The 24,996-nt window shown below is 38.9% G+C and overlaps 1 protein-coding gene across 1 annotated transcript in view; it reads left to right on the forward strand.

Moving 5' to 3' along the window:
• Positions 1 to 24,996, forward strand: part of SCML4 (Scm polycomb group protein like 4) — a 110,662-nt gene that overhangs the window by 78,011 nt on the left and 7,655 nt on the right. Inside the window, exons 4-7 of the mRNA XM_060753127.2 lie at positions 429 to 629; positions 5,155 to 5,346; positions 9,844 to 10,107; positions 20,912 to 21,057. Of these exons, the coding sequence (XP_060609110.1) occupies positions 429 to 629; positions 5,155 to 5,346; positions 9,844 to 10,107; positions 20,912 to 21,057 (803 nt within the window). The remainder of the gene's footprint in view (positions 1 to 428; positions 630 to 5,154; positions 5,347 to 9,843; positions 10,108 to 20,911; positions 21,058 to 24,996) is intronic.

A 24,996-nucleotide genomic window follows, 5' to 3' on the forward strand; every position in this document is an offset into this window, starting at 1 on the left:
CCTCCAGTCCATATTAAGTTGCATGAAAACTGGAGCAAACTGCTGGGATTTTGAAAACAAAGATACATTTTAGACTACCTCTTGAAATCCATCATCACAGAATTTCACACTGGCTGTTGTTTCTTTGGAAATACATATTGCTTAGCTTAATTAGTGCCTTTTTCTATCAAGCACTGTATTCCTTCACAGGTTATGTTTTGGGAGCCATGTGTCAGCAGTGTGTAGGGTGGAAGCCAGTAGCATATTGCATGGGAAAAAGGAACATATTTCTGATACTCATCATTTGCTTTTATCCTGACAGTTTTCTGACACTGCTTCCCCCCCCCCCCCGCCCCCATACTGAAGCAGCCACATAAAAAAGTGATTTAATTTTGTCAAGACTTTTGGTGGGCCTCTTTTGATAATAGAATATTTTTTCCTGTCTGTAGTGTGCATTTACGTCAACAAGCAAGCCAATGTGGGGCCCTACCTCGAGCGGAAGAAAGTGCAGCAACTCCCAGACCACTTTGGACCTGAACGGCCTTCCATGGTGCTGCAACAGGCAGTCCAGGCCTGCATTGATTGTGCACACCAGCAAAAGTCAGTCTTCTCACTTGTCAAGCAGGGCTATGGAGGTGAAATAGTGTCAGGTAAAAGAGTCGGACAGTCTTTTGCAATGAAATTACCTCTGTTTAGAATGTGTGTGGGGGGGGGGGGGGGCATGGGACTTGACATTTCATGCCTTCCAACTGTTTTCACATACTAGTTTCTCTCTCCTGTTCTACTTTCCCCCTTTATTTTCAGATTACTTTAGTTACCACATAGGTAAAGGTAAAGGTTTTCCCCTGACATTAAATCCAGTCATGTCAGACTCTGGATGAAGTCTACAGACAATGCCAAAAAGCCGGCATTGTCCGTAGACATCTCCAATGTCATGTGGTGGGCATGACTGCATGGAGCGCCGTAACCTTCCCGTAAGAGCGGTACCTATTGATCTACTCACATTTGCATTTTTTGAACTGCTAGGTTGTCAGAAGCTGGGGCTGACAACAGGAGCTGATGCCGCTCCCCGGATTTGAACTTGCAACCTTTCTGTCAACAAGTTCAGCAGCTCAGCGATTTAACCCACTGCACAAGAGGGGGCTGCATAGTTATCACGTACTGAGCTCAATTTGCAAAGCACTTTGCGCTCAGTTAACTTAGTAGTTGGGAAAGGAGAGGAGGGGCAGAATCTTGCCCTTCCCAATAAGGGTGTGTGTGTGTTCTCCCACATTCATAATTTTTGCTATATTAAACACATTATAATGTTGCTTGAACACCTGTATTTCTGCCCATGAAATGTTACAGTATGAGGTGGTACTTTATTCTATTTCTTTCCATAAAAAGGCAGAAATCAATAATAAACTGAGGGTTTTGCTTCAGATGTTGGATTATAATCAGTTTTGATTTTTCCCTGCCTCTTTTGAAAACAACTGTGGGGCATGAGCTGGTTTTCAAACACTTGAAATACTTTTTAGGCCTGTATACTAAGTTTCAAGTTTTGCCATCTTAAAATAGAGAAAATGCATTGAATTATGTTTAACTTCTTTGGAGATACGATTGGAGATCAAACTCAGGAAATACCACGCACTAACTTGCAGTCTAATATATTAGCCTTCATGGAAGAGTTTGCCTTGCACTTTATCCTTTGTTTTTGGAATATGATGTGGTCAGATTCATATTTAATTATGTCTTGTATCAAATTCTATTCCTAACTCTTAACATTCATGGTATCGTTGCATTCAAATCAAACAGACACAGAAAAGGAGTGGCAAATAGGAAATTAATGTCATCAACCCATCAGTTAGGACAGCACCACTGTGTTTCAGAGCTTGGAAATAATTAATTAAAATTATTTGTCACCCCTAATTGATTTTTTTAATGGAAGTCAATTTAAAAATTATTTATTTTCATCATTAACCCTGAATGACATTAACTTTGGGCAGCAATTAACATTTCTCACTATTTTAATTCATTGAAGGGCATGAATTGAAATAGTTTTCATAACTGTTTTTCGTAACTGTATTTTTTTAAAAAAGAAAATAATTCGGTGAATGAATTAACAAATTAATTTTGTATTTTTTTGTGAAAGGTTCTATTTTAACAAAATCTTTAAAATGTAACCTTATAATAGGTTAGTGGTAAAGTGCCTCAAAGTTCAGCTTTCTCCAGAGCAGTTGTGAAACTTGGAGTTTCATCTGAAAGCAAAGACATTTCTCCAGCTACTCTCTTGCCCCTTTCTAGCCCTTCATTAATTTATTTTGACAAGAAAGTGAAGTTACGATTCACACCAAGTAGATAATTAAATGAAGTAACACCAGTTAAGGCATTTCCAAATAAGAATATCTCTTCCTGTGCATATGCTTAAACATAAACCTAATTGTCAAGGGTGGTATTTTTCCGTCCGATGCATTTCTATTTGATCTCATTGTTAGTATTTCTCTCTCTGCATCCTGGTATCTCCCTACCTGCCAGCTGTTAACATGTTCTGTACCTGATAAAGTAAACTCTGATCCATAAAAGGTTTCACCATAATAAATCTGCTAATCTTTAAGGCACCATGTTACTTTTTCCCATTTTGAAGTTCTCACAGCTTTGCAGTGAATGGAACGAGATGCCTGCTAAAATATTTTAGCTTGGGATCACATTTCAGTTAAAGAATCAAAATATTCTGTACAAGGCTAGGATGCTATTTTTAATTTCCTTATGCGAGAGAAAAGTGAAAAGGAGGAAGTTGCTAGCCCAGTTCTTTCTTATGAATTTCCATCACTTTTTGGCAACTTTTTGGAGAGGAGACCCTCATCTTTTTATTGGGGGTTCTTCACATAAACTAGAAAGCTGATTTTTCGGCATTCTGGATCAGCTTTAGAGCCTCTGTCTGCAGAGAAGTTTCTCCCCTTTAGAAAGCAATTATCTACCTGAGGAGAACGACGGAAGTACAAAAAGATCAAAGGTGGGACCAGCTTGCACTGCCTCGCATATTTATTCTGTAATATATGAAATAGAGCTATGGCCACCTATGTCTTTACAGATTTTAAAAAAACAACCCACAAAATGTAGTTCAACATTACTTGGACATCTAAAGAACAAATGCTTTTAATGATTTGTATATCCTACTAAGGATGGTTCTGAAGAAACCTCTTCCAGCTGCAGTAACAATACTATTTCTGCTGCTTCACTGGGACTCGCCATGCTGTGCAACCCCAAGCTTTTTCCTGCTGTGCAACATTTAATTATATCCTATTTCCACATTAATTCCCCCCTTGAGGCACTCTGTTCCCAGTTTGCACCCCTATTCAAAGAAACAAAAGGCTGCACTTGTTCAAGAAATTACTTGAGTTGATTCCTGAAAGCATGCCAAGCAGTTGTGCCCAATAAGGTTCATTCTTTTCTTCTTGTATGGGCATGACTGAATTCCTATTAATTTAAATAAGTTGATAGCCTTGTGGGTTCATGCATTAGATTCGTTTGGCTTGGGTTCTCTCATTAGATTTTAGCTGAAACGCCAATAAGCACATTATTGAGATGCCTAGTTTTCTTTGCCAGTAGTATAAAGCCCCTAGATGACCACTACTAACCCTGTCCTAAGAGATATTTGTTGGACAACAACTTCCAACCAATCTAAATAGACACAATTGACTTCTATAGGCCATGGTGGTCCACGCTTTTGTTATATTCCAAATAGATTACTGCAATGCACTCTACATGGGGTTGCCTTTGAAGACTGTTCGGGAGCTTCAATTAGTTCAACGGGAGACAGCCAGATTGTTCACCGGGGCAGTGGATAGGGAGCATACCACCTCCCTATTATGTCAGCTCCATTGGCTGCCAGTCTGTTATCAAGCACAATTCAAAGTGCTGACTTTGTCTTAGAAAAGCCCTATGATCCACCTTGGGGAGGCCTTGCTCTTGATCCCGCCACCCTCGCAAGTGTGATTGGCGGGTACGAGAGACAGGGCCTTCTCAGCGGAGGCCCCCAGTCTGTGGAACACACTCCCTAATGACATTAGGTCAGCCCCCTCTCTCCTATCCTTTAAGAAAAAGCTTAAGTCATGGTTGTTGGACCAAGCATTCAAGCAGCAGATGCAGCAATAATAATGCAAATGATTTATGTGACTCAAAATGGGCAGACCTTGGATTATGACTCTGGATTTGGATTTGTTTAACTTTTAAATGGATGTTTATAATTTGTTGTTTTTAACTAATGGTTTAATTGTGATTTTATTGCTACTGTTTGTTTGGCACCTAATGGTTGCTAGTTGTGAGCTACCCTGAGTCGTTCCCCCCCCCCCCCCGCGGGGTGTGTGAGAAGGCTGGATATAAATGTCTAAAATAAACAAACAAACAAACAAACAAATACAGCAATACAGGCAATAGGCTATAGCTCCACTGCATGGTGAGTTGGTTACCATTTAGTGTTACCTTTATGTACCGTGGAGGATCCTGTCCCGCAGCCAGTGGTGAAGAAAGATTAATGAAAACATGTAGTTCTCAGTACATTTGGTTTTTATACATAGAATGTAGATCTTATTCTTCTCTGTAAGATTTTTGTTTTTCCCCAATCCATTGTGTTTCTCTTCACAATACCCTAAAAGCACCAGATCCCATCTGATACTGGAAGCTAAGCAGCATAAGCACTTGTTAGCACTTGGATAGAGCCCCTGGTGGCACAATGGGTTAAACCCTCATGCCGGTTTGAATCCATGGAGCGGGGTGAGCTCCCATCTGTCAGCTCCAGTTTCTCATAAGGGGACATGAGAGAACTCTCCCACAGGATGGTAAAACATCCCCTGGATAACATCATTGCAGACAGTGAATTCTCTCACATCAGAAGCGACTTGCAGTTTCTCAAGTTGCTCCTGACATGAAAAAAAAAGCACTTAGATAGGAGACTGACAATGAATATAGGTGTCTCAATGTGTCATATTTTGCTCCTTTCTGGTTTAGCATGAAACAAAATTAAGCATCTCTGCTACTATCATCCTTCATGTATTTATACAGTAGATAGTCCAGAGACCAAGAGATCGCATATTTTCAAAAGTTGCATTATGATACCAAAGGGATGGTACTCCAATAAGCAATACATTTGCTTTAGAATGGCGCAGTGTTCCTGATTCCTGTCCTTTTTTCATTCAGTTTCTGCTTCTTTTGATGGGAAACAACATCTTCTAAGCCTACCGGTGGTGAACAGCATTGGTTATGTTTTGCGGTTCCTCAAAAAGCTTTGCCGCAGCTTACTGTGTGACAATATTTTCAGCAATCAGCCTTTCCCACAATACAGCACTTCTGAAAACCCTGAAGAATATGAAAATGGACAAATGGAATCAGGTAGATTTTAACAGTTCTTGAATTATACAGCTGTACATACATTCATTTTTTATCATGCAAGTTTATGGGTGCCCAAATAGTGTGCAGCGAAGGCAATCTGATATCAAGTCTTTTTAACTATAAAATACCTATAAGATAAACCAATTTTGATTAGACTAATGTTACTCCGTGCTGTTCTCCACAGTTGCTTTTAGTCCTACAAGGGTCTATGTGTCTTACCTGTATGTTTCCTCACTAAAGAATTGCATTTACAGGCCAGGGGTAAGAATTTAGACTGGAGAATCTACCAAGATCACATTTTCTTGTAGTACCAATTTGGGTTGAAACACAAACCACTTACAACTTGTTCAACATACAAAGGGGTGGAATATCTTTTCAGGGGTTCTGATTAGTATTCTTAAATGTATTTTGTAAGACTTGCTACACATATACCTTTTAGCTCTCTTTCCCATCATTAAGATGAAATGTAAGTTTTGGAGGGTATTCTTTCTTCCTCTCCATGCTCTTCCATACTTGAGTTATGAGGTACTCGTTAGATCGGGGAAACCACCATTTGAGTTCCCTTTACATTGCATGACTTTGCTTTTGTGGGATCTGGGGCAGATCAGATTACTCTGCTCTGTTGGTTGATATTATATATGGATTGCAGAGGGGTTTTTTTGAATGACAAACCCCAAAATCCCACACTGTTTGTGGCCGTGCAGGCCAGGGCATTCTGGAAGATGTACAAAAAATAAGTAATATTTCCCAATTCTATCATTAACAGTCCTATTTAACTTTCTACAGTTTCTAGCATTACTTTGCATTTGGTGTCTCCTTTGGTTGATCAAAACAAACAAATAAACTAATGAAAGCAACTCTTATTTGTGGTGAGAAAATGTGATATCTTTTTGTTGCTCAATGGTTTTATAGATTATTCTTCCTGCCAAATATTAACACCTTGTGGTACAAGCTGCGTGAAAAAAGCATTGGGAGAATGAAGTACCTTAATGACATTTACAATTTTGTTCTATCATAAAAAGCTATTAATTTTTAAAACCCACCAAGGACTTTAGGAAAATCCATATAATGGCTAGACTTAATATTCATGTTTCGTGTTTCTTGCTGGACTTTAAAGCGATCTTCTGAAAATCTGTAAGTGAAAAAGCAACATGGGTTCAGTCCCTCAAACACAAGAAGTGTCCTGTGTTATTTTTCTCCTTATTTAATCCTTTGGCAGAACTCAGCCTTGCCTTTCCTCCTGTGATAACTGCAGTGCACAGCTTTGGCATACAGTCAGAATAAATGGGTTTTATGGTTATCAGTAGTCCCGGCTTTGCTTCTGCATTTAATTACCTGCACAAGCCATTTATTGCCTCATATATTCCTCTGCCATGAACATTATCCCTTAAACAATAAATAAAATACTAAGGTCAGATGGAAAGGGGGAATGGGAGATCCATGCAATCCACTCAACCACAGCAAAATTTAATAGAGAACTATTTGCCTGATCTAAAAAGGTTTGTGGAGAGGAGGTCATTATGTTGTCTGAAGCATTTGAAATGAACTGGAATGTGATGACGGTATACATGGATTTTTCATATATATTTTTGATAGCTGTGCTGGAATAAAAAGTGGGGCTGCATTACTGTCGCCTCTGTGCCCCTCATTCAGACACTCTTTGACAGTGATTCAGTGAAAGGGACAATACATTAGCATATTATACTATTTGTAAACATCTACTTTGCACAAAGTAAAAATTGACATTTATTTACTACTTTGAATTCATGACAGCTGTCTGGCATTTCCACGGAGCTATGCAGGGACTCTAGCAGAATTTAAACCAGACTAAGCAATTAAAAAAAATCCAACCATGTAGTGGTTTAGTTTTTTGGCTTTCAGCATATATTCAGAATGTTTTCTTTCTGTATTGTATGCAGTCATGCAGTAGATTCCATTTCCACCATTCAGATCCATAGGAGGGTTTTAGTATTTGCTTAGGCTATGACTACCTGCACTGCAGATAGGAATGCAGGATCTCCATGCATGAGAGACTCTGTTGCCAAGGCCTTATCCACACTGAACAAAGCAAAATTGCATTCACCTTGTGCTGATAGAACACATGGCATTCCTAAGGATATGAAGATAACAACAACAACAACAACAACAACAACAACAACAACAACACTGTTGCTCAGATGATTCATTGGAACTTGTGCCACAAATACCATCTGCCTGCAACAAAGAACTGGTGGGATCACAAGCCTGAAAAAGTTACATAAAATGAACATCTCAAGCTACTCTGGGACTTCTGAATTCAGACTGAGAGTTTTGGAGCACAATACTCCTGACCTCACAAAACCAAGTATGGATTATTGATGTTGCAATCCCAGGCGACAGCAGGATTGAAGAGAAACAACTGGAAAAGCTGACACAATATGAGGATTTAAAGATCAAACTGCAAAGACAAGCCAGTCAAGGTGGTCCCAGTGGTGATTGGTATACTGGGTGCAGTGCCTAAAGACCTTGGCCTGCACTTAAACACAATCGGCGCTGACAAAATTACCATCTGTCAGCTGCAAAAGTCCACCAAACTGAGATCTGTATGCATCTGTTGAGCTACCAGGTCAGATAATGCTGGAATATTTATATCCCCAGCATTTTTCTTAAAGCATTAGTCATATTAAAACAAAATCCACACAAGAGTGATACCATTATTGGCCAACATAGTTCGCAAAACACTTCATACAAGCACCATTGGCTTACTCAAAAGATGTTTAAAATAATACAGAAGAAGGGGAAAGAGGAGGTGGAGTCACAGGCCTATATTTGGAGGCCACTCCCTTGGCCATATGGGAACTGAGACAAAGGTTAGGAAAAGTAACTCTTCATGGGATCTATAATGTATCTGTAATTTGTGAAGCCCTTTCTTTGTTGTACTGTTTTTTATAATAACACAGTTAATTTAGAACTAAGATTTGTTGGTTTAGAAAAATGGTAAGGTTACTTTTGTTTCAGTCAGGGTTTTTTTCTAAATTATTTCCTGATAACAATTTTAATGAGTTGTCTGCCCTAGAGTGAGCTGAGACCTGAAACAGACATTAAAGTCACCTAAGCATTATGTACTAAATAATAACAGATATTAAATATTTAGGTAGCCTTTCAACTAAGGCTTTAGAACTGATTGGATCTCCTCAACATGGTGTCTAGGAAACAGGTCTTGCAATTAGATGAACCAACAGCATAACTAAAACAGGGAGCAAGGCTGGGTGGCCATGCGATCATGGTGCTGCAAAGAGATGGGTCACATCTGGTCATCCCATTATAAGAAAAACATTATAGCACTTTAAAAGGTACATGGATAGAGTCATGGGGTGGTTTCAGGATAAAATAATGTGAGTAGTGTCGGTGAAAAATGAGTTGAAGAAGGAGAGGTACAAAGAGAGCGGAAGGGAGAGAAAAAGAGAGATTGCCCCAGGGGGTATTACTTAGACATTTAACTGAGACAGCTTATATAGTGCAATGTTGTCCCCATAAAATGTAATAAAGATGTAAAAAATGAAAGTGGAAATTATGGGGAAGGTATTTCTTGTTCAGCCTTGCAGTCCTACTTGTATGGCTTGAGCCTAAGCCTTGTTATATATGCACCAATTCAATCAAAAGTGTGATTAAAATTAGACATGGGTTGTCGTTCTCTGGCTACCCTCCTGGATTTGGGTTGACACCTCTCTGAGGCATGCCTTGATGATTCACACCATGTGATTAGGTAAATAACATTTCTGCCTCAGCTTCTCAGGAGCCATTTCAATCTAGAGAAGTGGATCCCAACCTGGTGGGCCGCGAGACCTAAAATAACGTCTGTGGCTCTAGATTATTAAATATGGTTTTCTGTGGGTGAGCAGATGGCGACTATTGGATGGCATATGTTCTGTATCAGAAACTAGAGCTGATGTGGTCTATCCAATGCAGTTTTCTGAATCAGCACCTCAGATAATCAAAGAGAATCTAAAGTTGACCAAAAACTGATTTGTAACCCTTTTGGGACTAATGTTGGAGAGTGATTCCTGGTCAAAGTGGGTCATGGCCAAAGTGGTCCCTGGTCAAAAAAGGTTGGGAACCACTACTCTAGATACTTCTTTAATAACACACTTTCTTCAACTGTTGAGAAATATCCCAAGCACCACAGTCAACCACCATTTTAAGTTAAGTATATTAACCTAAAAAATTGGTTTGTGTATTATTAATTAATTTTAGAACTAGAAAGCTGCTGTCTCTGAAATTAATTCAAATCCATTTTCTATTATAAATCCTCATTGATAAATTAAACTCACATACTACGGTTCTTTCAATTTTGTTCACACTTCAATTTGCTAATGGATTTAAGCTATCTGTCTGATAGCTTTAAGAGTGAGTGAAAACAGAAAAGATTTTTTAAAAAAACATTTTAACTCTAGTTGAAAATTGGGAGTTTTCATTTATTTCATTTATTAACCCCTGAACTTCTTTCCTTCTGGGCAGAAACAGCTATACCTGAAGATTACCTGATTGATCCAGTGACAACAAAACACTACAGTGTAGATCCCTCTGATTCTGCCTTCAATTGTATGGGGTCTGTGTACTCCATGAGGCAGAGTTCTGGAGATGGACGCCATGGTGGAGGATCGTCTTCTTCCTGTAGTCATCGTTCTGGTCAAATAGCTTCTGGAGGACCATCGACTAGTCTGAGGCATCAGACAACAAGCCCAACCCGAAATGGAACTTATCTGGAGGGAAACAGAAGTGGTAAATAATGACACAACATTTACTCTAATGATGCTAAGATTGAATTCCATTTCCATTTCCATGCTTTAATATTTTTTGAGGTTTAAGTATAGGAAAAGAATTGATAGTACTTGTGTCCACAGTGGGATTGAGATTGTGGAAGAAAACCCTGAGCCTGACTTGCCTGAAATCACTGTCTGTATCAAAAGTGGGGAAACTGTGCCTGTTGGACTTCAGCTCCCATCATTTCTGACTATCAACCGTGCTGACAGGGATTGATGGAAGGCAGAGTTCATCAACTCCGATTTATTCACTTCCGATTTATAAGAATCCTATGAATATACCTATTTGCCTATCCTTTGAGAAATCATGCAGTCTAGCTAGTACTAAACTGGTGCTGTTGTTGACCCCACTTCAGCAAGTGTGCATTCACTGAATGTGAGGCAATAGCAGGACAGTTCTTCAAAATTGCCATTTTGCACTTGTGGAGCTTCCATAATATGCCTGGTGCAGAAAATCTTGGTGGGCTTAAGTAAGGCTTATACGTCTGTTCTTTTTTGAACACCAGCTCATTAAAAAGGACTAAAACAAAGCAACTGCCAGGCTATAGTAGTTGACTGATAGGCTGTAATGATACATCACAAGTTGTTCAAGATTACTATAAGCATTTAACAAGGCAATCTTATTATGTTTATTCAAAAGCCCAGCAGGGTTTCTTATTCCTTATTAAAGAAGGAAAGAAAATGGTCTAACACGAATTCTAATAGAATTGAAAACTAGGATAAAAGTAGTTCCTAATTACCTTTAAAAAAAACAAAAACAAACTTGAAGGGTAGGAAAAGTTACTGAATTGTAATACAGTTGAGTCTCGCTTATCCAACCTTCACTCATCCAATGTTCTGTATTATCCAATGCAGTCTGCCTTCCAACCCGGATCCACAAAACATTGCAATGTTTTGGTGCTAAATTCGTAAATACAGTAATTACTAAATAATGTTACCATGTATTGAACTGCTTTTTCTGTCGATTTGTTGTAAAACATGATTTTTGGTGCTTAATTTGTAAAATCATAATGAAATTGGATGTTCCATAGGTTTTTCCTTAATCCCTCCTTATTATCCAACATTTTCGCTTATCCAACGCTCTGCCAGCCCGTTCATGTTGGATAAATGAGACTCTACTGTACATGAATGTTGTATCTTTTCTACCCTTGCCTTAGCTGTGTGGGACAATCCTTAAAAATCTACAAATTGTGCTTCATTCTTGATATGCTTGTGTGTTTCATTTGGTTACATTTCATTTTTAAATGGAAATAGCATAATTTACTCTCTAGCTTTTTACCATCATGCCATTTACTAAGACCTAACTCCAAAATAATGTCTGGATGTCATTAAATGTATTTGCTACTCCCCCCACTGGCCTTGGATTCATTTATTCTGATAACGTGCCTGCCCTGAAAGTGATCTCTATTACTTGCTCAATGATAACTAATCTGAAAAAGCCCCTTTTTTCTGTTCTAATCAGCAAAGTGTCAACTATACATGTTTTTTTTCCTTTTAAAGGTAAATTTACAAATACAATTCTAACCCTCAAGAGCTAGCTCACTCAAGAGGGTTAGGTTAGGTTAGGATAGATTAGGATAAATTAAGGCCTCCTATTAGTGAGAGGTTTCTACTGGTGGCATTGGGAGGCCAAAGGGAGGAAACTATATTGGCAGCCTCCATCCACTGAAGGAAATGGTGTTCCTGTATTTAGCTGATGGAAAGGACTAAAATGAGGCATTTCAAGAATGGAGTTGAATGTGTCACCAGCAGCTTTTGATAAATTGACCCAAACTCTCTAGCAGGCCATTTGAATAGACCAAATGAGGCAGGGTGAAAATGAATGGACTTCATGATGCCCACATGATGTACGAGGCTAATTCACCCTACACATTTGGCAAAGACACTTAATGTGGGCTTGTCCCATGTTACCCAAGGTGAAGGGATGTCCTGAAGCTTCCCTGATGCTTTGGAACGCACTCATGCTATGGGAGTTTGTAAATAGTTGGGCTGGTTCCAAATGGGAACTAGTCACCACTGTTTACACTGTCATCCCACTTTCCCCAGGCCCAGGTGGTCCAGGTACAGGGTCACCATCTTGTCCTCATTGTAGCTGTGCTCACAGGGTTCAAAATTGCTGATGGCCATCACTCATTACAAATGCTTGATGCTAACCAGAGCAATCCCTCCTTCTCTCCTCCCAAGTCACTCTGGTACTTCTACCAGTGTCACCAATTGTGACAAGTGATGACCAGCAACCATTTCATTGGTGACATTAAGGGTGGCCATCCAGCCATGCAGACACTTTCCGTTGGTAGGGTGGCTTGGTACCTTGCTGTGCGGACACGCTCTCACCACTGAGCTGGCTCAGAGGCTGGCTGTGTAGACTTCGCTGAGGATGATCCTGAGTCCCCCACCCTGACACAAGTGCTTACAATTTCTGACCATGGAGCCTTATAAGTAATTGCTGATATTGGAGAGGCATTATCCCTTCACCCATACATTCCTCTACTGAGGAAAAATGTGGGGAGGAGAATCTGTATGTTCTATAGACTTTGGGATATATCAGTGAATTCACCGCTCCACATCTATTAAACCCATTGGATATTGCCTCCTCCCCCTCGGAAACTCATTTTGTGCGTCATTTTAAACTCATTAATATGTATTGTTCTGATTTATTAACTGGTTCATTGATTTAATTGGTTGTATGTATTTGGAGATAAAAAATCTTCTATATACCACATAATCGGTTTGGCTGAGGTGAGCGTGTAGCCACTTTCCATGTCATTTTGGTCTCATATTTGTCCATTTTCATAAAGTCTGCATCACCTTCTTGTGCCTTTATGATTTTTCTAACAAAATAGGGCTAACACATTCATTTAAAAAAATTATTTCCAAGCTTTAAGTGAGGAGTAGTGAGCATTTTGACACAAGAACATGTGGATGCCTTGTGTCTGAACTAGACATTTACTTTGTTTTTTGTCAAAAGGCTTTCATGGCCGGAATCGCTGCGTTGCTGTGAGTTTTTGGGCTGTATGGTCATGTTCCAGAAGCATTCTCTCCTGAAGTTTTACCCACATTTATGGCAAGCATCCTCAGAGGTTGTGAGGTCCTCTGAGGATGCCTGCCATAGATGTGGATGAATCATCAGGAGAGAATGCTTCTGGAACATGGCCATACAGCCTGGAAAACTCACAACAACCCAGTTACTTTGTTTTGTTTATTTTGATTAAATATTTTCCCCAAATTACTTTCTAAACATATTACCCTATTCCCAGCCAGTATAATTAAAATCCCCAATAGCTGTGGAATGCAGAAAAATGTTAAAATTAATTATTATTACACGATTGCATTTCACTTCCTGCAAGTAGCTTTATTTCACTGTTGGTTCCCATAACATATTTTTCTCACATTGATGGAATTTCATGAGGACCGAGTAAACTAACGTTCATCAGAATAAAACCCAGCTAAGCTATGATGTTAATAAACACAGAGTCTTTAATCATAATTTGTATGAGATACGTTTTTAAAATCCTCTCAGGCTCTATTACTCTTCGCTGATTTTTGTGTTGTTCAGTTTTAATGAAATATGTGTTTCCTTGGAGAAGTCTGCAGTGAGTGAGCGCAGAATAACTACTCCCTCCTCCTTCACTTTCTTCCCTTCTCGTCTTCTTCGTATTTTTCATGAGAGCAATTCCTTGAGAATTTTTATCCCTGATTTAGTCCTGACGAAAACAGAAAGTCTTGCATAAAATGAATCTGTACACCAGGTCTTTAGTCATTAGGAAAGCAGAAAAAACCTATGTCAAAGCATGCATTTTTGTTTGTTTGTTTGAAATACCTCAAAAAGCTTGTTTGAGATAGAGTGGCAGCCTTAGCATGCCAGTCTTTCCCCTTGGTCTATGAGCAGATCCTGTAAAAGTTAAAAGCCTTCTCTGCCAAAGGGGTTCCTAAGACCATCAGAAATATATGTATCTGATAGTCTTTGGTGACCCATCTGAAATCCCCTAGTGACTCCCGAGGGGTCCCACCCCCCAGGTTGAGAAACACTGATTTAGCTCAATTGACTGCTCTTATATAAGTCAAAAAAGACAGGAAATGTTACTTTGTGAGTTGACATCTCCCTGAATTCCCCAGCCACTAGGTCCACTTTAGATTCCTCTTGAATCCAATGTGAACTGTAGAATCTCCTTTGCTCTTTGATTTTTTTGTTGTTTTTTAATAAATTATTTTAATCATGTTTTTACATCATCCTGGTATCTTACACGACAAAGAGCAGTTCTAAAACACCTTAATAAATTTTTGGAAAGGAAAATGGTTTAAATTATGTGTATAATTCTAGTGAAAAACGCCCATCAAAACTCTGTCACACAGTCTTACATACATTGATTGCTCTGTATAGCTCAACAAACAAATAAACAATCTGACATGCCTTCTGACAAATAAGCATCACTGCTTATTCATTATGCCTGTAAGTCCCATTTCGTTTGTTACCCTTCCATCCGCCTGTTGACCACACCATTAGATACTTCCCTATAAAATGAGCAAATAGTATTATTTGTGGGATGCCTTCTTTAAGTTCACTTGTTCTTTAAATTGTTTAAATGGCATGAGCTTTGCTAGCCAATCCAGTTAAGTAAGAATATTTTAGTGCATTACCTGAATTCCTAACCATTTCCAGATGCTACATAACCATTCCCAGATATTGTTCAAGAATGGATAGAAAGGTTCATTTTCTCTGTGAAATTCTCCTGAATTTCTAAGCACCCCACGGTTCATTTACATTTTTTTCTTGCCACCTGCCAAAGCCAGGAAATTGGATTTTACCTAAATTATGATCTTTAAGGATAATTATTAGTGCTGAACCCTCCTCTCTCTTTGTAATCTGTGCATTCTTTATCATCTTGATTAATTCTGATGACACAATGCCCCAGGATACCTTTCGCATGTGAGAGATGAGGTCGTTATTAATGTATTTAATCCCTGGTGGGAATAATTTCAGGTGCATAACTGGAGGATTTATATATCAGTAGGGTTCCTCCAGTAAGAAAAATTAAACTAAATTAAAAAATAAATAAATAGAGCTGCATTCACTATACAGGAAGGATTGGGGGAGTCAACCAATAATGCAACAACTCTATTGACATACTTCCTAAATCAAACTTAAATAATAATTATATTGTATTTGTAGCATGGGTCCAATGTATCCAATGTTTTTGACGGCCTGGTTTAGACCCCCATTTTTGGATTAGAGGTCATCCAGTAGCAGGTACTTGCCTTTCAGCTCTTGTACTTGAGAACACTTGGGTAATATGATCAATTTTCTTCCAGAATTTACGGTATATTGTAACATACCACAAATATATAGATATTCTAAAAGGAATAATAAATATCTAAGGAATTGAAGAGCACAAAAGCCCTGTTAGATGATACCAAAGGGATATCTACTTATGCGTCTTAATTGTACCACTATAATACTCTGAAAACTTCAGTTTTTGTCTGATTTTTATATGTTAAACAGGATTGAGCCTGGACAGTGCGTTCATAGTCTGTTCAGTTGCTCTCAGCCAAAGCTGATAGAAGTTGGCTATATGGACCAATGTTATATGGACTGATGAAGAACCAGGCATAGCAATTGCATAGCAACCAATTGCATCTTGCCTCTGGAAAAACCACAAGAAGGATATGAAACCAACAGCACCCAGCAGTTTGTGTTTGTAGAAACTGCAAAAAAAAGACTACTTTTTTCGGAATCCAGAGATAATACATATGCATGACAACTGGGGAAGGCGGAGCGAAGGAAGATAGATGCTTTTGTACTGTGGTGTTGGAGAAAAGTTCCAAGAGTGCCTTGGACTGCCAGAAGATCCAACCAGTCCATACTTCAGGAAATAAAGCCCGACTTCTCATTGGAAGGAAGGATATTAGAGGCAAAGATGAAGTGCTTTGGTCACATAATGAAAACACAGGAAAGCTTGGAGAAGACAATTATGCTGTGGAAAATGGAAAGAAAAAGGAAGAGGGGCCGACCATGGGCAAGATGGATAGATGGTATCCTTGAAGTGACTGGCTTGACCTTGAAGGAGCTGGGGGTGGCCACGGCTGACGGAGCTCTGGCGAGGGCTGGTCCATGAGGTCACAAAGAGTCGAAAGCAAATGAATGCATGAACGACATGACAACTAGTAGTACATCTTCCATGAACATCTCTAACCTTCCTTTTAAAGTAGTCCCAGTTACTGACAGAGTTTACACTTTATTATAGTGAATTCTATAGTTGAATCATACACAGTGTTTTGTACTGGAGTGAAGATTGATAACTATAAGTGGAAAATATAATAAGGCAATAAAACAATGGTGATTATTCAAAGTGGTTATAAAATTTGTTATGAACCCTCCTACAAAGAAAGAAAAGTTACTCTTTAAAAATAAACACAGTGCGAAAGCATGCTTCCTTTTCTCCCCTTGATCGGATAACCCTAGCTTAGTAAAGGTAAAGGCTTCCCCTGAGATTTAGTCATATGCGACTCTGGGGGATGGTGCTTATCTCAATTTCTAAGCCAAAGAGCCAGTATTGTCTGTAGACACCTCTAGGGTCATGTGGCCAGCATGACTGCACAAAGTGCTGTTACCTTCTCGCCGAGGTGGTACTTATTGATCTACTCACATATGCATGTTTTCGAACTGATAGGTTGGCAGAAGCTGGGCCTAACAGTGGGAGCTCATCTCGCTTCCTGGATTCAAACCACCAAACTTTCAGTCAGCAAGTTCAGCAGCTCAGCAGTTTAACCTGCTGTGCCTCTAGGGGGCAATCCTAGTTTAGAGTGAGCCAAAAGTCATGACGGGGTTACAGTATTTAATAACTCCTTTATTTATTTACAATCCCATAGAATCTGGTACATCATATGACTTTTGGCATACCCTATATAAGGGATTTTTTTTTTAAAAAAGACATTTCCTCCACACCATGCACAACTTTATATTCACCTCTGTTGTGCTTGCTCCCTGTGCTCTGTGTTTCCTAAGGTACAAAAACAAAACAAAACAAAAAGAACAAAAAATTGAAACTCAACAATAATTTTATTTCACAGTCAACTTAACTCATCTCCTTTATCATTTTGGTTTTACTTTTCTGAAAAGCAACATTTTATTGTAAGTAGCCTGTCTTTTCGGAAGAAGATGGTTTAATTTAATTGCAAGGTTAGGTTATATTATTGTATTGCTATGAATGGTTCTAAGGATAATGGTTCCAAATTAATATTTTGAATAAGAGGCACAGTTGGTTAAATCTCTGTTCCACGTGTGTACTTCCAAAATACATAAACTCTTAAGAAGTTTTGATGAAGATTCTAAGTGGTTTTTTTTATATCTGTATAGATTTTTTTTCTTTGGTTACTCATTTCTCCTTTCTGGAATTTCTGAAAGATGTAGTTTGACAACCTCTTTGGGACCAAATAGTGTTTTCTTACAGGTTCTCATACATCTGAAAGACCCTCCACCTATGAATTATATTGCATGTGTTTATCTGAGAAAAATAAAGTAGCAATTACATCTTGTTTATATGATTAGTGAAGGATCTGCCTTTTGAAAGTTCTATAGAGTCTCACTTATCCAACATAAACAGGTCACCAGAACATTAGCTAAGCGAAACTGTTGGATAATAAGGAGGAATTAAGGGAATTAAGCCTATTAAACGTCAAATTATGTTATGATTTTACAAATTAAGCACCAAAACATCATGTTTTAGAACAAATCAAGAGAAAAAACAGTTCAATACATGGTAACATTATGTAATAATTACTGTATTTATGAATTTAGCACCAAATCATTAAAATGTATTGAAACAGCTGTGGATCTGGGCAGGAGGCAGACTGCATTGGATAATACAGAATGTTGGATGAATGAGGGTTGGATAAGTGAGACTCTACTGTATTCTCTCAATCCTGATATCAATAACCAATGTTATAAAGCTTATAGGAAAGAAGATACCTCCATAAATGAGAAAGATAACAGAACTCATGTAGTTAGAAGACTGCACATTCGAGGCATGGATCTTTATAACCACCTCTTCCTATGAATGGCTAGCTTCAATTCTCACACCCACTTCAAATAACTAGCTAAATATTGTGTGGTGATACTAGCGTTGTACTTTTATTTTTATTTTATAGCTACCTGCCGGAGATTCCAGATGGCCTTTGAGCCATTGAACAGGGCCTTTGTTCTTTGGGGATCCTGGAGAACAGCCTGTGTCCATGTCAGCAGTACCAGTAATAGCCTTCTAATGAGAAGACTTAAAGTGACCCCTTTACTCCCAGTACAGATATATGTTCAGGCTGCAATGACACTGTTGTAATTCACATCAGCCCTCAATAATGATGCTCATCAGCCCAAGCCTGCACATCCCGGATGTTGAGATCTATTGCAGTTGACATTTTTTGAAATGCAAAAAATAACTCAGAATAACATCCTTTGGTACTAATCCTATTCTTAGTCCTGAACATAAAAGAGCCATTAAACAGTTTGAATAACCTATGTGTTGACTCACATTTTTCAAGCAGCATGATATAGTAGCTTAAACATTGGATTACATCTCTGGAGAACAGGGTTTCAATCCCTGCTTAGCCATGAAAATCCACTGGGTGACCTTGAAAAAGCCATAAACTCTCATGAGTTTATCACACTAGGTAGATATAACACAATTGCAGCAGGGTAACAGCAGTACTTATCACATGGTGTTCTTCCTCTTTTGTTGTCCTCTTTGTTGGAAAGTGTTTCTTTTACAAAATAAGTTCAATTACAGATTATTTGTGTTTGTAAAAAAACCTACTTTCTAAATTGCCTTCCACCTGGAGAACCATAGAAGAGAAACAACTTCATGCGACAAGTGCCAGCCAAAGGCACTGTTGTCCTACTATTATTGCGATTTGTCTGCTTTGTGCAATAAACTCCTTTGCCTCAGGAAAACCTGTTTTAGTTGCCTTTTAGGTGCCACTTTAGAGTTGCATAAGTTAAACATGACTTGAAGGCACGTAATGACTACAACAATATCATGATATATTAGTGTTTAATTAAACCAATTACATTTACTCATATGTTTCTGCTCATGGCTACCTATATGCCAAGAATACTGTGTGTAGGGAAGGTTTAACACAGTAAGTGCTCTTCCCCCTTACATGTCTAGTTTGACCCTGTGTGAATCAACAGCACCACATAAACGGTGGCTTTCTTTTACATGGCGCCATATCCTCTGAGCTCATTCACCTCCTATTCTTCCTGCAGACTCTCTCATATATACACACAGATATTAGAGACAGAAGAAAAAAATAAATTGGGCAGCATTTATTCTAACAAAACATAGCACTTTGAAAGGGGAGAGGAGCAAACAAAGGGAGTAAAGTTCAAGAAGAGAACAGGGTGCAGAGATAGCAGTAGAGATTTATAATTCTACAGAGACTAAGAATAAAAAACATAAATGCACTTTCATCCCAATGCACTTTATTGCCTTGATTTAATGTTGAAGAGGGCTGACATGACCTTAAATCATCTTAGGCTTGATGCCATTAAAACGTCACATGTGCAACATTCATCTTGGTGCAGTTTTAGTGGCTCTCCAAATAGGTGCTCTTTGGGGACATTGCTTTGTTTAAAAAGCCAGAGATTAGGAGGAGGACATCACCCAGGAAAACAGCCATGAGCTGCAAACAGAGTGCTAGGGGTTGTCACAAGGGCTTTCTCTTTTTCAAAGCAGGGAGAAGTGTATTCAAAGGGGGCCACAGAAAATTGAGATGTTGCCTTTGCCATTGAGCAAGAAGCTCCAGCTTCCGAGTATGATGAATCAGACAAAACAGAAAGTTCATGTCTATATGTGTCATCCCCCCACCAATATTCCTTGCGCCCTTTCACATTATACAGTCATAATACTGTAATTCCACTTAAATTGTCATACCATCATCTTATGGATGTCTAGGATTTCATGTCCTCCAACTGTCCCATTTTTTGCAGATACAGTCCCGATTGATCTGCTGTCCACTATTTCAATTGCTTTTACAATGTCCCTCCTCCCATTTTTTTCTTTTTCCTTAGCTTATTTCACTAGTTACAAACTCATACTCTTGTTTAGAACATATTTCAAAACACACAATTAGATTGCTTCTTGCTTGCCTAGCCAGTCTCAACTCATTTAACATTAGCTTCCTTTAAACCATTACTGTAAACTTGTGTGGCACATCTTCTTTGATTACTTGTCCTTCCTTTCATTGTTTATATGTGATCATATTCCTTTTCACTTCCTCAGGTTTCTGGTGCAGCCACCCGTCTTTCTTCTTCCATGGAATAGTTTGTGATTCTACTTTTTGAGGCTCCTTCCTCATTAAATCTTCCCTATGCTGGAAATGTTTATCTGTCATCTCTAGCCATTGGGATTCTTCCCACTATTTTCCTGAGCTTGATAGAACTGCATATTTATTAAATAGTGATACATTACATCATACCATACCATACCATATCATGCTGGCAGGGTTTTAAAACACAAGTCTGTGGCAAACCCTGTGTTTCTTCCAGGGCAAGGGTCAAATCTGGTGGCTGGAGTGGAGCTTGTGGTTCATAGTGAACTGTCCTCAGTACTCATATCCCCCCTTCCTCACTTGAATCTATCTTTCATGAACAAACATTAATAATGCAGAATATTTTTTTTTCAAATGGTGACCTTGTAAGTATGCCCAAAACTTATGCTCATTTGTAATGCATTGTGTCCTTCCCATCTCCCCCTGCATTTTCACCTCTATAGCCTCAAGTCCTTCACCAGAAAGGCAGGATGCAGCTCGACCTACAAGCAAGAATCCTTTGACATGGACTGTAGATGATGTGGTTCGGTTTGTAAAAGATGCTGACCCTCATGCTTTAGGACCTCACGTGGAACTCTTCAGAAAACACGTATGTAAGGGAGTTGTCAATAACAGAATACATTTTGTCTTCAGGGAAACAGACCAAGTCAAAGAGGTGCAATTAATACATAGAATCCACTTCTGCAGGTAAAGGCTACGGGCTAGGCAAACCTTAAAAGATTGGACACATGCTTGGAGAATAGATCTCTTTCATGGCTATGAGACACGGAAGTTCCACAGAATTTCAAAGGTCACAGAAATATACTATGACCCTGGATCTGTTGGAACTATAGTCTAAGGACCTCATCATATGGATGTTTCCCCTGATGTACAGCCACTTCCAGTAGCCACTCATGGGAATCCATCTTGCCAGTGTGCTACAAGGGAGAGAAGTCTCTATTCTCAGGAGTTGGGTGTTAACCTGACTCCTGATTCCAGAAAGCAAGAGGAAGTGAGGGAAAGTGGGAAGAAGATGGGCAAAGGTTGTGGGATGGCTGGCCATCCCTGAAGATGGACCTTACTAGGAGAGAACAGGGTAAAATGGTTTCCCCACACTTTCCAATGCTTCATCCACTTCCTTCCTGCCCATCTGATGAAGTCCTATGATACACAACAGCCCCCTCCCTTGGAAGGATTCTTGAAACTGCAGCTAATAGTGTACCATATAGTTTGAATATGCATGGACTAGAAACATACCATTAAATAGCATTGGAACAATCACATTCAGAAGGGAATATTTTTTGAAGCATGGAAAAATGAAACTATGAACATTGAGTCTGTGATTAAGGAAATGTACATAACTAAATTCCAGTTAATGGAGAAAGATTGAAATGGGAGACAGGCAGCTCTTGCCTTCGTAAGCCTCCTGTGACTTTCTCTGAAGCACCATAGAGACTGCTGTGAAAAGCAGGTGCTAGGCAGCTGGATCTGTTCATTGAGTTAGCAGGGCTCTTCTTATGTTCTTAAGGCACCATCTAACATTCCTGTGTTCGATGCAATATTGGAGTCCTTGGAAATGCTGGAAGAGCTTGGAAGATATCTTTTCAAATCCAGTTCCCAGCCAACACGCCCACTTTTCCAAGCCCTGAATGGCAGATTTGGATTGAAAGGAGAGATGGACTCCCCATTTTGCCTACAGATGCCCCAATGAACCTCCTCCTTATAAATCAGTCAGCTTCACAGAGAAACATGCAAGAGGTCTGATGCTTGATTAAAGCCATCACACAATTCAGCTCAATTATGCCTTTGAATTACTCATTTCCCTGCAACTGTTCAACCTTCATATCTAAACTGGATTAGCAGGAAGACCCCAGAGGTGAGAGACAAGTGATTACTCCATTAACCTTAGCTGTGTCTTTCCGTTAGTTAAACGATTCTAAGGAGCAGGTGCATAATTCAGTTTGAAGCCCTGAATGCCGATGACATTCCCGAGTAGCACCTGAAAGACTTGCTTTGCAGTCAAATAATTTCGCCATGACATGTCAGGATTACTGAACAAGAGGAAAACCTGGGTGCTAATCATGATAAGTTAATCTTCGCAACCCTTTTCACTATATCACTCTACAGGGAAGTTGCAATCAAATTGGCAAAGGGACAAGATCTGTTTACTGTGTTTTTTAATGCAAATTTAACCTATTTTTCATGTTCTTGGTGAACCAGTTAACATATAAATTCTCGAATGTTGCAATGTTCACTTCAATAGAAAATGTATGTAATATAAATCCATATATTAGAGAAAAATGGGCACAAAATTGTTCATTGCCTCAGGAACCCCAGTGGGTCAAGAGGCAATAAATAAATGCCTTGAATAAAATGGCATTTTGTGCATATATTTCCCAATACACATATTATTGGTGAGCAGTTTCTCCAATATAATGTGATTCTGCACCCTCTTCCCTGAAATATATGCATTTTTATTTATTTTATTCAAGGCATTTATTCACTATAGTACTGACATGGGAGTTCCCAACCACCAGCGTCTGTGTGCTCACCAGTCTAATTTTTCAGTGTGACCAACCTCACCAAAAAAGCCTCAGATGAAGATCTCAGATCTCACATAGATTCATAGGTGAGATCAACTTTCAGATGTCCTATATATGCCATCTGAAAGTTGTGCATATATTTCTCATAACATATTTTTGGTGAGCAATTTCTCTAATATAATGTGATTCTGCACACCATTCCCTGAAATAAATGCATTTTTATTTATTTTATTTTTTAAATATGTGTATTGGGAAATATATAGGCCATCTGAAAGTTGATCTCACCTATGAATCTACATGAGATCTGAGATCTTCATCTGAGGCTTTGTGATGAGGCTGGTCACACTGAAAGATTAGATTGGTCAGCACACAGACGCTGGTGGTTGGGAATGCCCATCTCAGTAGCATAGTGACTCTTCTTTGGTTGTCTGTAGGAGCTCCTCTTTCCTGTGGCCAGTGAGAAAAAATGGCTGCTTTAAAAATCCAGAGTAGATTTCACTCTCTCACTGGCATAGATGTTGTTGGTTTACACTGTTCACAAGTCAGTAATAACACCTCACCTCAGTAGTAGAAGCAACTTGCAGTTTCTCAAGTTGCTCCTGACACACACACAAAAAAGTAGAACTTGCTCCAAAGGGAGGTTTGAATATCTTTGCTGAAATTCCAGTGAAGATCCAAAACAGTATAAAGTGTGGGTTTTTTTTGTTTTAAACATTAGATTTAAAAATGTTTTTAAATGATGATTTATAGGTCTTATGCTGTCATTTGGGGGCCTTCATGAGTAAATAAATAAAGAGAAGCGTGCATGAAATATGCCAAAACATTCATGCAAACCTTTGTTTTAAAATTTTCATATTGATGAACTTAAACCTAGAAAAATAAGGAACTAAGCTTGAGATATTGTGACCCAGCCCTGGAGGAGATCAACAACATGGTGTGCTTTCCTTGCCAGCTATCTGCTCTCCCTCTAGATTTTCAAAGGAGTGCAATCGCGTTTCTAGAGAGTCTAACCAAGGAAAGAGCAGGAACACAATTAGAAGGAGAGCATTGAAGAACACAAAGAAAGCTAACATATAGCAAAGCCAACCTGACATTGAGCAAAATGATCTAAAAAGCCGCTCCTTTAATTTTGATTTGTAACTGGAAAATGAATCTCGAAGGATGAGTAAAGCATTTGAGTTAAGGCCAATTAAAGCTGTTCTTTCAGAATGATATCCTGCCTGTTCCAATGATGGATATTATAACGGAAAGTGTATATTGTTTCATGGAGCCGAACCATCTTTGTATTGATTATTCTAGCTTTCTTCCAATTAGCTTACTGCCCTTTATAGTGTTCCTTGAATACCATTACTTCACTGCTGGGCAAAGTCATTCTTTAGCCCCTTGGAACAGCAGGACAGAACAAAGAAATTGGGTTGGCAGAGCCATGCTTTCGTTGCTGTTTCATTACCAGCAATATTACACTTTAAGCAGTGTGTTACACTTTAAGTAGTCACAGTGAAGCTAGCTTCTTGATTTAGTGCCTGTTTGTGTTGGTTGGTGGGCCTTTTCGCAGAGCTTAACTCTAAGCTTGAAATATTAAGTTTGGCAGTCAGTGTGTTCAGGATTAGATCTTAAGAAAGCAACATGAAATATTTCCAGCTGCTGTATATTTCCCCTGTCTTTTAGCCAAGAGTGTGAGGCTCATATAGGTCATAAACCCCAGCAGCAGTTATAAACTATTGTCGAAATTATTAAGACAGATAAGATCTATAATTGGAATCCACTCTAACAGTGGAATCCATGGTGGGTCAGTGACTGTCATGCTATTTTGCTCTCACCAAACCTTTCCTCTCAATTTCTACAGTAATATACACAGCCATACTTCAGAGTACTACTTCCTCTAGTTTTGCTAGCAGTTTTGCTAGCAGTGGTAATAACTACAAAGACAAAATACACATGTGTTGCCAAACAGATGATAAATGTGCATGCATGTATTTGAAGGAAAAAACTCACAGTTCTCTAAA

This window comes from Anolis sagrei, chromosome 1, assembly GCF_037176765.1.
Source record: "Anolis sagrei isolate rAnoSag1 chromosome 1, rAnoSag1.mat, whole genome shotgun sequence".
NCBI classification, from domain to species: Eukaryota; Metazoa; Chordata; class Lepidosauria; order Squamata; family Dactyloidae; genus Anolis; species Anolis sagrei.